We start from the raw sequence: 16,243 nt of genomic DNA on the forward strand, positions 1-16,243 counted from the left end.
CCAAATATTTCTCAGAATGTTAGAGGAAAAAATGATCCAGCTTGGGGACATTGTAAACAAATTGATCAGGGTGCTACAAAAGTGACAATGATGTGTATTTATTGTGATAAATGAATTAAGAGAGGTGGTATTAACAAGTTTAAGGCTCACTTGGCAGGACAAAAAGGCCAAGTAGAGGCTTGCAAGAAGGTTTCTGTTGATGTCCAACATGAAATGAAGCAATTACTTGAATAGATTGAAAAGAACAAGAAAAGAAAAGTGCAGCAAGAACAATCTAAAAAAAGTGATACATTTGAAATGGATGAAGACCTTGTGAGAGTAGTTGAGGAATTAAGAGAAACTCCAAAACCAATTTCTTTCAAGTCTCAAAAGGGGAAGAACACTCCTTATGTAGATGAGTATTTCATGCCTAGAACAACTCCTGGAGCTCAACCTTGCTTGAAGAGTGTCTTGCAAAATAAGCAAATTGTAGAAAAGTGTGACAAAGCCATTGCAAAATGGATGATAGATGCTTCAATTCCATTTAATGCAGTTAACTCAACATATTATCAACCCATGATTAATGCTATTAGTAGCATGAGTCCAGGGTATAAAGCCCCAAATTTTTATAGAATTTGTGGTCCTTTGTTAAATATGTGGGTTGATGAAGTGAGAAAGCTTGTTGAAAGTTACAAAGAAGTTTGGAAGGAAACTGGATGTACTCTGATGGCTGATGGGTGGACTGACCACTCTAGAAGAACTCTCATTAATGTTCTTGTTTATTATCCTAAAGGGACTATTTTCTTAAGGTCTGTTGATGCTTCTTCCTATGCTTCTAAAGCTGCTGAAATGTTGTTTAAGCTTTTCAAGGAGATGGTGTTATATGTTGGAGCAGAAAATGTTGTTCACATTGTAACCAATAATGCTGCAAATTATGTTGTTACTGGTAGGTTATTGGAAAAAGAGTTTCTTAAAGTATATTGGTCTCCTTGTGCTGCTCACTGCATTAATTTAATGTTGCAAGACTTTGGGAAATTTGAGGAAGTAAGTGAGATTGTTTCACATGCCTTAAAAATAACTAAGTACATATATAATCATTGTTATGCATTATTCTTGATGAAACAACATACAAGTGGAAGAACTTTGTCCAGCTCCAACTCTATTTGCAACTAATTTCATTGCCTTGCAAAGCATATTGGCCCATGGTGACATCTAGGGACTGGATAAGCCCAACTTTGCCAAAGACTCCAAGGCTAAAAAATTTGTGGAGCAAATCTTGGACTCTGGTTTTTGGAAATGGTGTGTTGATATTGTGAAGCTTACAGAGCCGTTAGTTTGTCTGTTACGTATTGTTGATAGTGAAGATAAACCCGCCATGGGTTTTCTTTACTAGGCTATGTATAAGGCCAGGGAGGAGATGGTTATGAGGTTTTAGAGAAATAAGAGGAAAGTGGAGCCTTATTTAGAAGTCCTTGATAGGCTTTGGGATTCACAGCTTCGCAAAGATCTACATGAAACTGGTTATTAGTTAAATCTGGCTTGAAGATTCAATGCTGAAGAATTTGAAAAGCATAAGAACACAGAATCTGGGATTTTGGAACTCATTGATAGGTACACACATGGAGATCTTGAGTTGCAAGATAAATTAAATGAAGGCATGAGGATATATAAAATTTTTGAAGGAGATTTTGCTATACAAGCTGCAATATGTAAACAGAACAAAGTCGTGCTAGGTAAATTTAGTGTTTGATACTCTGATAACATTATTAATTTGTGATTTATTTTAGCGAGTTATAATATATTCATTGCATTTGATTTATTTCTTTATATGTTTTACTTTAGATCAATGGTGGGATTGTTATGGATGTAATGCTCCACAATTGCAAAAATTGGCTATTCGTGTTTTAAGCCAAACTTGTAGTGCTTCGGGTTGTGATAGAAATTGGAGTATATTTGAACAGATCCATTCAAAAAGGAGGAATAGGTTAGAACATCAAAAGCTTAATGACCTTGTTTATGTTTGTTATAACTTGAGGTTACAACAAAGGTATTATTATATTGATTATACTTTGATTGTTTACCTATTTTGCCAGGATTTTTTTTAATTGTTGATATATGAACATTTTGATCAATTTAGGAATCAACTAAGACAATGAAATTATGACCCAATCAATTTGGAAACCCTTGATGACCATTGTAATTAGGTGTTGGAGGAGTCACCATCATTCTTAACTCGTGAAGAGGTGGAGACTTTACGTAATGATCTTACAAACATGTTCATTCAATCAACTTCATATGATATTGGTATGTTTCTTAATAACATTAGTATTTATTAGGTATCACTTATGTACTTATGTTAATTGCTAATTTGAATCTATAATGATGTTTCCATAGATAAATTAAATCTGGATGAATATGAGGATGATGATGTGTCACAACCACCAAACAACACCATGAAAGATGTTAATCCAAATGAAAGTAATATCGGTGAAAAATTTCAATCTTTTGATGAAGAAGGATTACTTGAAATTGACCCAACATTGGCTCCTTGGATGTAACTCATGGATGTTATCATGTTGATGTTATTTGTGTTTTCATTTCAAAATTTATTATGAACTTGCGTAATTGTCTTATTGAATTAGAATTTGTGTTATCAACTTTAATACTTCAATAGTTATTTTGAATTTAGGAGTATGAATGAATTTTTCTTAATCAAATAATATTAATTATATACTTATATATAATAAATATATATAATTTTAAATTTTTTAATATATATCATATCAAATCAGGTCAAATATCGATTGGACCAGTATTCCATGATCCCGGCCTGGGTTTCACAACTTTTAAAGCAGGTAACATTGGCGTTTTCCAGTTCTCACATTCCCAAAATCCCTTCGGCAAACGCTGTCATTTGCAAGTATAACATTGTCAAGATTCTTTGCGAGGAAGAGGAAGTGGTTGCAGCGTTGAACCGCATACCCTGCTTTCACGTGCTATGCCAATAGTCTGAAACTCAGAGTGGAGCCTACATATCTGTGAGTAAATGATGCCTAATTTTTTTCAAATGGCAAGATTAACTGCATCATCATCATTCGCACGCCAAAGCACTACCCATATTCAATTGGGTTCTCTTCTGCAACACAAACACAATGCTTTCCCTTTTTCCTTCACTTCACTCACTTCAGGCACCTCTTCTGATTCTGAATCAGATGGAAACCACCACAAAGGTGACACCTTTACTGTGTCTTACCTCATTAACTCATGTGGGGTGTCCCCAAAACTGGCCAAGGAGCTCTCCAACAGGGTCAATTTGAAAAACGCACATGGCCCAAATGCTGTTCTTGATCTTCTCAACAACTATGGTTTGTCCAAAATCCAGGTTGCAAAACTCGTTGAGAAATATCCCAAAGTTCTTATTATAAAGGCAGAGAAAACCCTTTTGCCTAAACTGAAGTTCTTCCGTTCTATTGGGGTTTCCAACACTGACATGCCAAAGATCCTACTTCGTAACTATGTTATCTTGAAGAGTAGCTTGGAAAATTACCTCATCCCCCGCTATGAGATCCTGCGTGATATAGTCGGCGATGATCAGAAAGTTGTTAGATCTTTGAAAATTACCGCTTTTTGTCTTACATATGGTGACATGATGAATAACTTTGTTCCAAACATTAAGGTTTTGAGGCAATCTAGTGTGCCTCAAACTTCCATCTCTCTCTTGATGGGCCATTTTCCTGGTGCAGCATATAGGAAGCATTCCAAATTTGTGGAAGCTGTCAAGACTGCTAAGGAAATTGGGTGTGATCCTTTGAAAGTATCTTTTGTGCAGGCTGTCCATTTGCTTTTATCTACTAGTAAAGCAATGCTGGATTCAAAATTTGAGGTTTATGAGAGGTGGGGCTGGAGCTACAAAATAGCTCTTCGAGCATTTGGCAAGTTTCCCTTTTTTATGGTGTTGTCAAAGGAGACATATACAAAAAAAATGAGTTTCCTAGTGAAGGATATGGGTTTGCCATCAGAAGATATTGCTGATTATCCTCTTGTTCTATCTTACAGCTTAGAGAAGAGGATTATCCCTAGATTCTCAGTAATTAAAATCTTGCAATCAAATAATCTGCCTAGGAATGATTTTCACTTCGGTTCCTTTATTTGCATAAATGAGAAAAACTTTCTGAAGAAATTTGTCATCAAATTTCAGGATGATTTGCCTCATTTATCTGATGTCTACAAAGGGTTGATCAATAATCAGAATGAAATATAGTCTTTGAAGGTTTTTAGTCCTAACTTTCAACTTCTTTTTGTTTTTTAGTGCTAAATTAAACTTTGAGTTTCATTTACTTTATCTTATTAATTTTATAACGAAGTGCATGAATCTACTTACTGATGATTTTCATCTGAGGTTCGTTCTATTATGGGGTAATTCTGATTAAATTTATCTTTATCTCTACCTTTTTTGTTTTAAACGTGTTTATCTATTATGGGAAACATTTGTTTCATCTGAGGTTCGTTCTGTTATCACATAACCATACTATACTTTTCATTTTAAACAAAACTGACATTTGATAGGCATGCTACATAGTTCAAACTACCATAAACTATATAAAATGTCTTGTTAGGAGCCCCTTTTTTATTAAAGCATGCAGAGGGAATCAATTATCAAAGTTTATTTCTTTTTGAACCAAATTGCATTTAGTCGTGCTACCATTTTCATTATTTAATAAATGAATTTATTAAGATTTCTTACTATCATGTAGCTCCTTTAACATAAAACTGTCCCTATAACCTGTTAGTGCATACTGTTACATGGACTCATTGATACGTTTAGATTTGAAATTTTGTCAACCGCTGGTAATCTTTATGATTTTGATAGTTCCTGAGAGTAGTTAGTTAGAATAGTTTAGCAGTTAAAGTTGTAAAAAATTGGAATTAGCGCTTAAATTGGGGGAGAGTTTAGACGAGTGGGTATTGTATTTTGTGGTCATTTGAGAACTGACAACTAAGGGGAAAGGCTTAGAAGGAGAATTCTGTCCTTTGGATCTGAGTTCTGAGCAGATTTTTAGATTATTTGTGGGATCAACTAGAAAATAGGGGAAGGTCACTTTGGCAAATAATATTGGTAATCAAAGTCCGTAACTCTGTATAAATAATGAAGAATTGTAGATATTTAAGAACAATGCACTAAGGGATTTAATAGCATCAACTTTTATGATCAAAGTTTGGATCCAGCCCTTTCCATTAAGCCAAAAGCTATAGCTAATGGCATGGTGCACTTTCATTTTCAAATTTGCAGAACTTTATTTAGCTTTAGGGGCTGCTTTAATTATAGATGTCACGGGCCAAGATGTTAACCCTTTGAATCCCAAAGGGTGATGCGGACCAAATAAGACCTACAGCTCTCTGTGTGTATGAAATACAAGGGGAAACTTGATGCTAATATTGGTCCTATGCTAATGACTTTGGTCCTTTCTGATGTTAATGTTTTCCTACTGTCCTTTACTAGGAACAGCTACTTTTTTCATGGTGAAGGCAAAACCACAAATAGTTGCTTATACTTTTCCATGGTATCACCATTATTTTATAGGGTAGAATTGATTCTTGCGTGTAATCTAAACATGCTAATAATTTTATCTAGTAACACATTGGGAAAGATTGATAGCGGTTATATTCTATAATTTTTTTGTATACACTATGTGATTGTGGTGAGTGGTAGTTTTGGTGATGGTATTGGCAGCTTGCATGATTTGAACTGATTTCAGAGGATGATAATTTATTTTAAGCTTTGAAATGTTTACAATGAGTTTCTGATACACTGATTTTGAAGCTCTATTTTCTGTTAGATGTTATGATTTACATAGTTTGAGTACGTGCTCTTAGATGTCGACCATTATTTAACCTATTGTCTTTCTTTGTGAACTTTGTACTTAGTTTCAAATTGATTGAACATTTGAACTTTTCAATAATTTGGTAAAATAATCTTGCATTCTTCTTTATGCCAGTTTCCATTATACTATTCACTGATTACGGACATTAAGATAATAAATTGATGACATTTCTAATAATGAATTAAATTGATTTTGGAAAGCTAAAGCTTACAAATGTTAGCTACAGCTTCCTTACTTTAGTTGTTCCTCGTTATTTTTTAATTTTTGTTTCCTTATGTCTTGCTAGTGACAACATTCCAATAATTTATTTTTATCTATTCTTTGAACCTCTTATACTCACACTATCATTTCTTAGGCCTAATGGTTATGCCTATTAATATTTCCTGTGTTTTCTGCTAAAGTGTTTTGCTGATTACAGATATAGAACTCATTTCTGATTCCTTCTGGTATGTAGTCGATGGACTTGATATGTATGATCAAAATATATTCTAGCCTTCTCAAGTATTTCCTAACAAAAAATAAAAAATAAAAAATTGTGGAGGGTCACTTACCTTATAAGTCAGTCCTTATAAAATTGTGATGGTCATCCTGTTATGTTGAGTATGGTGTTGTAATAATTGTTGACTCCACAATGAATGCAAAATCTTGTGCTTTAGCACTGGTTGTAATCTGGTATATACAATGTAAATAAATTTGAGATTTAATAGGACTGATTATTTTCTTATTCAGAATCAATTGCTGTTTTCTTCTCTTTGATTACTCAATTTTGTAGATATTTTTTTTTTGTTATATAACGAATTTTGTTTCTATTATTTCTAGTTTTCAAGAACTTGCTAGTTTGAACTATGCATTGAGAATTCTATTTGATGCCTCTCTTTCCAAACTGTATATATACACAACAGTTCTAGCCTCTAGAAATTTTGAGAATTATGTAACTCAAATTTGAACCTTTAAAATGTGCTTAAAGTAATGTTGGAACCCCTACTTGGAATAACAGTCTAAACCATGAGTGACTTTTATAGGCTGTCTCTGAAAAAGATGCAGGCTTGAACCAAACTTTGAAAAACTCTCAATTAGGGCCATGCAAAAAACTTTTTTCTCAAAGAAAAAAATCAAACTAACCATTTTATATTAACAGTTCGGCTTGAACCGCACTATTAGTGATCCTGAAATAATTGGAAAACTATACATGAATGTGAAAAACCTTCCCAACAACATAAACCTTCCCTCCTCCTCCTCTCTACTCATCAACACAAACTCTTCGTGAGTTTGTATTTATTTTAATTCATACAATTTCAATGAACATTCAATCATTTGAAACTTAAATGTAAAAACAAACACCCTCTAAATTTGTGTCTGAATTTACATTTGAAGACACTAAATGTCTATTCCATTGAATCCTTCCAAAAACACGCTTTTGGGTTCATTGGAATGTATGACAATTTATATACAAATGTTCTTTGTGTATGTTTGGAACCACCTCCTACAATCCCTCAACTTGTGTCTATCAGCACACGCAATAGTAGTTTTCATGTTAATATGGGTTTTGAATGAAGTTTAGACATGTGCTATTATTTCATGGTTGTAGCCATCAAATGCGAATCTTAACTTGGTCAGACGTGATTATCATTGGATCTAATTTGTAACTACTCTTGTAGCTTTTGCATCAAAACGAATTTAATTTTAACAAGAATGTTAGTAACACACTCTTATTAACATACACTATTGGTTAAAAATTATTAAAAAAAATAGAAAACTACGAGAGTTATTAAATAAGGAGTGTGACTCATTAAAATTTTTTATTTCTTTTAAATTTCAATCAAAATGTTTTCAAAGGAATGTGATGTTAAAAATGATTGAAAAATATAAAATTATGAGAGTTATACAAATACTTTAATCATTATTTTCACTATTAAAAAAATTATTACAAATCTAGTTATTTATTTTTAAATTATTAATGTACATATCCAAAAAGAACTGCTAAGAAAAAATTAATATTAAGGAGGGGGTTCCAATGACTCCTCTATAACCCGATTTCTTGACAGGTGATCGAACAACTCACCGTTGTGTTGTGCAACCCACAAATGGGACTCTCCTCGTAATGTGTCATGCAATTGCAATCACAGCATCTGAAAGCTGAAACCTACTCAACCAAAAAATGATGCTTACCTTGCTTAAGCAAAGATCTCTGATTTCAACACTAGCCCCTTCTTTTCCATTCATCACCACCCAAACCCATTTCTCTTCTTTACTGCAACAACAACAACAACACAAACCATCCATTTTCCTCAACCCCTTTTCTTCCAAATCCAAATCCAAATCCCAAACCAAAAATCCTAACTTCACCCTCTCCTACCTCATCAACACCTGCAACCTGTCCCCCGCGTGGGCCCTCAAGCTCTCTAAAAGGGTCCACCTCAAATCCCCCGATCAGCCTAACGCCGTCCTTAACCTCCTCAAAACCTTCGGATTCTCCGAACTCCAGTTGTCCCTCCTTGTCAAACGCTTCCCCATAGTCCTCAAGATCAAACCCGAAAAGACCATTCTGCCCAAGCTCCAGTTCTTCCTCTCCATCGGCCTCTCCACCTCCGACCTCCCCAAACTCCTCATCGGAAACTCCGTCCTCTTGGAAGGCAGCCTCAAGTACTGCCTTGTTCCGCGCTACAACATCCTCAGCACTGTCCTCAGAGACAGAGACAAGGTTGTTTTGGCCTTAAAACGTGTTCCCTGGTGCCTCACCGGCCGTGGCTTGATCAACCATTTGATCCCCAACGTGGAGCACCTAAGAGGTGTAGGGGTGCCGCAGGGCCCCATTGCCCACCTGGTGTGCAACCACCTCGGTGTGGTGTGTGTGGAGCACACGAAATTCGTGGAGGCTGTGGAGAAGGTGGTGAAATTCGGGTTTGATCCGATGAAAACCATGTTTGTGGAGGCGGTGAAGGTGGTGGTTGGGACTAGCAAGGAGGCTTGGGAGAAGAGGGTGGAGGTTTATGAGAGGTGGGGTTGGTCTAATGAGATGTGTCTTTGTGCCTTCAGGAGGTACCCTCAGTGTATGTTGATGTCGGAGGATAAGGTCATGAGGACCATGAGGTTTTTGGTTAAGGATATGGGGTGGCCTGCAGAGGATATTTTTCGGACTCCGGGGGTTCTCAGCCCCAACTTGGAGAAGACAATTATGCCGCGGTCTCGCGTTATGAAGGTGTTGAAGGAGAGGGGGCTGGTGAAGAGTGACTCACGGCTTAGCTCGGCTATTTTGATCACCGAGAAGTTGTTTTTGGAGAAGTTTGTGGGGCGGTTCCAGGATCGTGTACCGGGGCTTATGGAGGTGTATAAAGGGCACGTTGATCACCTGGATTCGGTGCTGTAGATTGTAAAGGTTTCTGCTGACTCTTAACTGTTCAATTGTTCAGTTGTTGTTCATCACGTTGCTATGATTGAATTTGACCTCAATTTTCCATTTTGTGCTTGAAGATTTGAGCTGTAGGTTTTGGGGTAGAGGAAGTTTGTAGTTTGAGTCTGATTGATAGCATACTGATTCAGTAGTCGTTTAGCTGAGTCCACTTACTAGTGATTTTGAATTGTGGTATCATGGTTGATTTATTTCTTTTCCTTGATTTTGAGTCGTACGTTTTGGGGTAGAGCCATAGAGGGAGTTTGTAGTTTGAGTCATATTTATAGCATACTGATTCAATGCTCCTTTAGTTAAATCTGCTTACTGATAATTTTTTATTTGTGGGATCGTGGTTGATTTATTATTCTTCTTGACACCAAAAAGAGTGCCTAGTGTTTTATCGTTTATGAAGGTTTTCTTCAGGAACTGTTTATTTCATTCTTAAGATTGACTTCCAGGTTTCTATGTTTTCAATGGTAAGCTTGTCATTTGGTGACCTTTTTTAGTGACAACAGGTTATGGTCTAAACGATTTCTACACATGTGGATAAGGTTGTAACTTGTAAGTGTACATTTGACTATCACTACCCGATAATAGTGAAAGTCTTGTGGATCATCAGGGGCTTTGGAATGATTATTCTTGTACTGCATCTTAGCCTATGAATCTTGGTTTACCCACTAACTTAACCTGTTCAAATTTCATAAACATTTATGGGGTTTGGAGGCTGATAGAAACTGGATTGGAATGCACTCAGGTAGAGTTAGTTTTTATTTTTCTGCTGGATACTGATGCAAGCAACTCTGGTGGATTAACCATGGAAGATGAGAATATTAACCGGGGGGGGGTATTAATTAGACCTGCAGTTCACTTTCCTCCGTCGTCACTTTGTTTGCTTACCTGTCAAATTTCTTTTAGTGCATACTTTTATGTGAAATCATGGATACATCCAAATGATTTTTAATTTTTTATCCTTATGGGTAATGAGTGTTATGATATTGATATTGTTTGTAGTGAAATATTGGATTAGCTACTGGAAAGCAAGTGTAACATTTTCTCTTCCCCATTGTTCTTTTCATAAACAAAGGTTGTTCTTTTATAATAATTCATTTTTTATGTTGCGAGGACATCTAAGATCATTATGCTTCAAGTTCAAAATAGGTGAGATCTGTGATTATCAGAACTGAATTTTTAGAAGTACTTTTGTATGGAAATATGTTATTAGGGATCTTAGCTCTGTACTGATGACTTGATATGTTAATATTTTTGCTCTGATCTCCCTTACCTGGATTTGACACCTGCTTTATCTTAATTGCATATTTGGTACCTGAGTGTGAGACAGCAATTTGATTTTGAAGTCAAATGATATATCTTCCTTATGTCAGAAGAATCGAAATAGCATGTCTGTATTTGTCTGCTATCCACAATTTGGTTATATATATCTTCCCAAAAGCAATATCTCTTTCAATCATTCTGAACTAAAGTGTTCTAGACTACAGCAATGTTAGTTTAAGTTGATTCTAAACACGAAATGTTATTTAGAATCTATCTTGGAGTGCCTCAAGCATACATCTCACTTCTGGAAACCAACTTTCAAGCATTCCAAATTTTCTGAAGCAATCAAAAGATAGATGAATAAGGTGAAATGTGATTAGGTCCTTTGAAGACAATTCTGTTCCTTGCAACACAAATGCTTGCAAAGTTGAGTCAAGCAATGTCAAATGGAGATTTGAGGTTTACTAGAGCTGGGTTTGGTCTAGAGAAATATTCTTAAAAACCTCTAGTTGATATACATATATGGATATCAGAGTGATCAGCTCCACGTATTAGTTTTCTTTGCTACTATTCAATTTGATTCCAATCTAGATGATTCTTGACCTTGATTTTTGACCATGCCTGTTCTTGAGCAAATTTTTGTACTTTTTTGTATGCTGATATCATCAATTGCCTTCAAGTGGAGGCTCCTTAGGTTGTTGGGGCTTGGAAGGGGAACCAAGTACAAAATGTATCTTTATCTAGCTTACATGCCTTAAGTTTCCATGGGAAATAAGATACGAAGACTTCATTGTTTTGTCCTTTTTGGAATTCTGATTTATCTCTTCAAAGAACTATATATGCTCTTAAGCTCTGATATCTACCGTTATCAAGAGTCAAATTAAGTGCCTTTAGCAAAATTTGAGATGATCCTTTTGCCAAAATCCCAGTTTTATGTTGACAAACTGGTCTGCCAGTCTCATTCAAAACACTACACTTCGACAAACTGGCTGTGAAGATGAAGTGATTAAAAATTCAAAATGAGCTAAATTAGTTGCCGAGACACAATAAATTCAACCAGTTGTGATGAATGTGGTGGATTTTGAAATGATTTGTAATGTGAGAAATGTAATACTCAATAAAGTAAAGGAATAAAATGTTAATGTATTTTTTTTGGATCACTTTATGGTGAATATTTAGATGGAACCAAATTTCTTACTAATTACAGATTTATTTTACAAAAAAATCTCTTTCCTGCCTCCCCTTTGCAACGCCGCTTCCCCTTCTATTCGTTGTTTCAGGTCTGATTGAGTTCAGAGCCTAAAAAGTGCAGTATTTTGTGAAGCTCAATGAGCTCAATCTTATAGTCAAGAATATATCCGATGATAGAAAGGTGTGAGCTTTTCAGCAGGGCACTGAATGAAATTATCATGTACAAAATGAAAATAAAACACTAGATGATATGTAACAATTTAGGCCATAAGAGGCCTCCAGCCAAGGATACAAATACAACATATGTGTTTTGTGAATGAATCGTTACCCATCTCAATTTCTCTTTTTTATTGGTTTACGAGATTTTCTCAAGACTACTTGGTTTGACATATAAGGAGATTAAGAATTGTATTTGACATTCTTTATCCCGTATAGTAAGATCTTATTATATTCTTATTAGGTGGGAAAAACATCATTTATTAGTTGTGTATAATTTTAGTTTATTTAATCATGTATACTTGTATTACCAAAACTATAATTAAATAGCGATGGATGTTGGATGTCATAAAGAATAGAAACCACAATAAATTTTACAAAACTAAAAAAAAAACGTTTGAAACATAATATAATTTTAAACCAACTTTTTAATAATGGATTTTCTAATTTTTATTTAGAAAGTAAAGATTGCAATTTTAATTTGTAACAAAATTTTCAAATTGTTAATTTAGATTTTATTATTTATCTTATCAACAATTAACAATCTTTCAAGTTATCATCATTAAATCCTATTCGATTTGTAAAAAATTTGATTGCGGGAGGAATTTGGATCTTGATATTATTTTTACTTCGAGTTAAATTGAAGGTATTACAGTTATCATTTTGTAATTCAGTAATTTTTTTGAATAAAAAATGTTATCTCTTTTTTTAATTCAGTTATTGTTTAAAAAACGTTACTTTCTGTTAAAAAAAAACAAGCAGTTTTTTTTTCTTTTTTTTTTCAGCAAAGCAGATTATGTAATTATTTGATTTAAATTAAACTTAAAAAACAAAGAAAACTAGACCGTTCAAAGAAAAAGCCGCAAAGAGTGCAGCGCAAATAGTGTAGTGGAGACCAAGAATTTTAGAAGGTTAACAACATACAAAACGACTATTGAGTTGAAATTTTAAAGTTAAAAGGTTGTCATTTTTTAACTAATATTATTTTGGAATTTTAAAAATAAGATAAAACAATAACAATAATTTATTTTTAAAAAAAATTGACAATGTGTAAATAATAGAATTTTAGAATCTTAAAAATAAAATCAAACAACCAATGTCAAATTTATTACAAAAAATCAAAAAACAAGAATAGAGCAATGAGCTAATTTAGAATTTAATATAAAAGACATGACAGATTGTAAACAACAGTTGGTTACATTCTTCATATCTTGAAAAAAAAAAAAACAAAACTACTCTATGTATCCCATCGAAAAACAACATTGTTGTGAATAAATTTTCAAGAAAGAAATCAATCAATTCATTTATTAGGTTTAATTTTGTTCTTTTATTGTTATGAGTTTTAATTAGGTCCTTGTTTTTAAAATATATTTAAGTTAATCTTTTTATTTTTAAAAACAATCATTCAATTTATTTATATTTTAAATCAAATTTAACTGTATTTTTTAAAATGTTTGGAGCTAACATAGCGAATTAAGACCAAATTAAATTCATGTTACAGAGGAAACCAAGTTGAAACTTGTAAAAATAAAGAAACTAAATTTAATTTATCTTAGAATAAAGAGGACTAACTAAACCTATTAAAGATAAGGGAGCAAATTGAACATAGTAAATAAATTAAGGATCAAGAAGACTAATTTACTTAATATTTATTACTTTTTTATATCTATGTATATAATAATCAGATTTTTATAGCATACCATAACTCAATAATAAGAAAAATATTTCAATTTTAGTGAAAATTGCGAAATAGAAATATGGACATACCACAACGCATGTGTGTTTCTGTTATATTTATGACTCTTTTTTATATCTATGTATACAATAATCACATTTCTTTATACTATAACCCAATAATAAGGTAAATTGTATAAACTTTAGCACAATAAAAATATGGATACACAAATATGGTAGTACCTCTATTTCCGCTAGGAATAATAATACATCCTTCGTATGAGTGTCATCTTAATTTATTTTATACCAATTTGAAAAGGTTAATAAATAGATTAAAAAACAATAATTTTACAAAACTAACCTTATTAATTAGATGAAATATAATAATGTTAATACTATTAGACTTAAAAACTAAAGTAACATTTATTAGGATATTAGTGAAAAAGAATAATTAATGTTACATTTAAAAATCAAATGACACTTATTGTGGGGTAGAGGTAGTAATTATTATTATTGTTATTTTCTATAAAAATATATTGTATATTTTAGAATTTATATCTTTTTATTTAATTATTATTAGAATTATCTTTTTATAAGAAATATCAGTGAATCCAAAAAGACAACATCATTAACAATAATTATACTATTTTTGAATATTTTATAACTATTTATATTTATATTATTTAATTTTTGAATTAAGATTAAAAAATCATAAAATCTTGTGATTGACTATAGTTACAGATTATTATTATTATTTGTTCCTTGTTTTTAATTTCAGTACTTACTACTTATTGAAGTTATCTCAGCACTTGATTTTAGTAATTGTTACCTTTTTTTTAATTAATTACCGAGATAATCACTTTACCTCTCTTTGAATAATAACAATATAATAATAAATAAATATTTTTGAAATTTAAAGTAGCTATATTGATAAATTTTCAATGTTAAAAGTTTCATAATTAAAATTAATAATTGAAAATAAAAAGTATAAAAAAGGAAACTAAGACAAAGTAAAATATATGTATTGAAATTCACTATGCATAACACAAATTAAAACATGCATTAACATTTCTTAGTTTATATGCTTAATTATCAATTAAAATTCAATTATGCATTATTGTTAAATTATATTGGATCAAATCAATAGTTGTTGTTCAACTAGCTAAAATCTTGATCTACCGGCTGAACATTATAAAAAATTAACATAAAAATATATATATATATTATTATAGTGCAACTAAAGATTAGAATAAGATTTGAAACCTCCTCATCAATTAACAGCATATCGGTGCTAATAAAATCTTTCTTCTCATAGATGCTAAGATCGAGTCTCACAAATTCTTCAAGCTCGAACCTTGATGATTTTTTCATCCAATATTGGAGAAAGGTTATTGAGCAAAATGTATATGTTAAAATGATTAAAGAAATGTTAATGTTATAAAATATTTTCTTGTGAACAATGGAGAATTTTTACTTACTCTTCCATAAGATTTTTGGAAGTAGCTATTCCTTTGCTTGAAGTAGTCATTGTTTCTTGATTTTGATCATTGTTGAGAGTATTCATTGTTTTCTTATCATTATTGGAAGCAGACATTGCTAAGATGTGTGAAAAAAGTTAACAGAAACAGTATACAAAAATGCATGAAAGAAACTAATTCTTGTGAATAACTGGCTCGTTCTTTGATAATTAAATCAACTAATGATTATTCAACCTTTACATATAATATATAAATATGAATATTTTGTACCTGCACGACGCTAAAATCACAATGAAATTAAACAACAAAAGAATATATATATATATATATATATATATATATATATATATATATATATATATATATATATATATATATATTAGTAGTAGTTCTGATGATAATCATGATGACCGTAATAATGACGATTATGCTAATGATTTTAAGATGTAATAATTTAGATTTTTTAGAGATTTAATTTTTTTTTGGGTAAATCTATTAGAGATTTTATTGTTACATGATATTTTAATTTGAATTTAAAGTATTTTAATAAGACTCTTTCATTTTAATCTAATAGTTGATATTAGTCATTATTATTCTTATATAAGATAACAATTCTCATATATATTTATAATTACTCTCTAGTCTCATCATTCATTTTTTTTATAAAGCTAATGGTTATAATGAGCATTTAATCTTGATATTCACAAAAATAGAGTAGCTAATCTTAATACTTAGATGTCAAAAGAATAAATAGTAAAAATGAGGATTAATTCTTTTAAAGTTATTACTATATCACTTTCTTCTCTCTCTTTATATATAGTCTCTATCTATGAGAATAATTATCTTATATGAAAATGAAAATAGTCAACTACTTTTTGTAACTTCTTTTTGGTTTCTCTTTGTACAAGACGTTTATGCCATGTACAATTATCTTTGTAAATAAATTCATGTTTTTAGTTAAGGGTAAAAATGAAACATGACCGTTTCTTTTAACTTTTCTCTCATTTTTAATTTAATTATTTTCTCTTTTTTTCATAAAAAAAATTATATATAGTTTTTCATCAATAACAACTCCCACACTTCATATTGCACAACTCCCATTTTTTTTATCCATCTTTCCTCTCAAAATTGGAATTACAGATCATAGTATTATTATATTT

At 31.9% G+C, this 16,243-nt stretch overlaps 2 protein-coding genes across 4 annotated transcripts; both read left to right on the forward strand.

The window, feature by feature from the left end:
* The first annotated feature begins 2,787 nt into the window (after positions 1-2,787).
* Positions 2,788-6,516, forward strand: LOC100788793 (transcription termination factor MTERF2, chloroplastic). Its single transcript, XM_003553104.5, has one exon. The coding sequence runs from the start codon at positions 3,026-3,028 to the stop codon at positions 4,238-4,240; it is 1,215 nt and encodes a 404-aa protein (XP_003553152.1). The 5' UTR covers positions 2,788-3,025; the 3' UTR covers positions 4,241-6,516.
* Positions 6,517-7,879: 1,363 nt separating this feature from the next.
* Positions 7,880-11,684, forward strand: LOC100778090 (uncharacterized). Of its 3 annotated transcripts, none has more exons than XM_006602206.4 (2): positions 7,880-9,237; positions 9,768-11,684. In XM_006602206.4, the coding sequence occupies exon 1, from the start codon at positions 8,020-8,022 to the stop codon at positions 9,226-9,228; it is 1,209 nt and encodes a 402-aa protein (XP_006602269.1). In that variant the 5' UTR covers positions 7,880-8,019; the 3' UTR covers positions 9,229-9,237; positions 9,768-11,684.
* Positions 11,685-16,243: the final 4,559 nt, after the last annotated feature.

This window comes from Glycine max, chromosome 18, assembly GCF_000004515.6.
Source record: "Glycine max cultivar Williams 82 chromosome 18, Glycine_max_v4.0, whole genome shotgun sequence".
NCBI classification, from domain to species: Eukaryota; Viridiplantae; Streptophyta; class Magnoliopsida; order Fabales; family Fabaceae; genus Glycine; species Glycine max.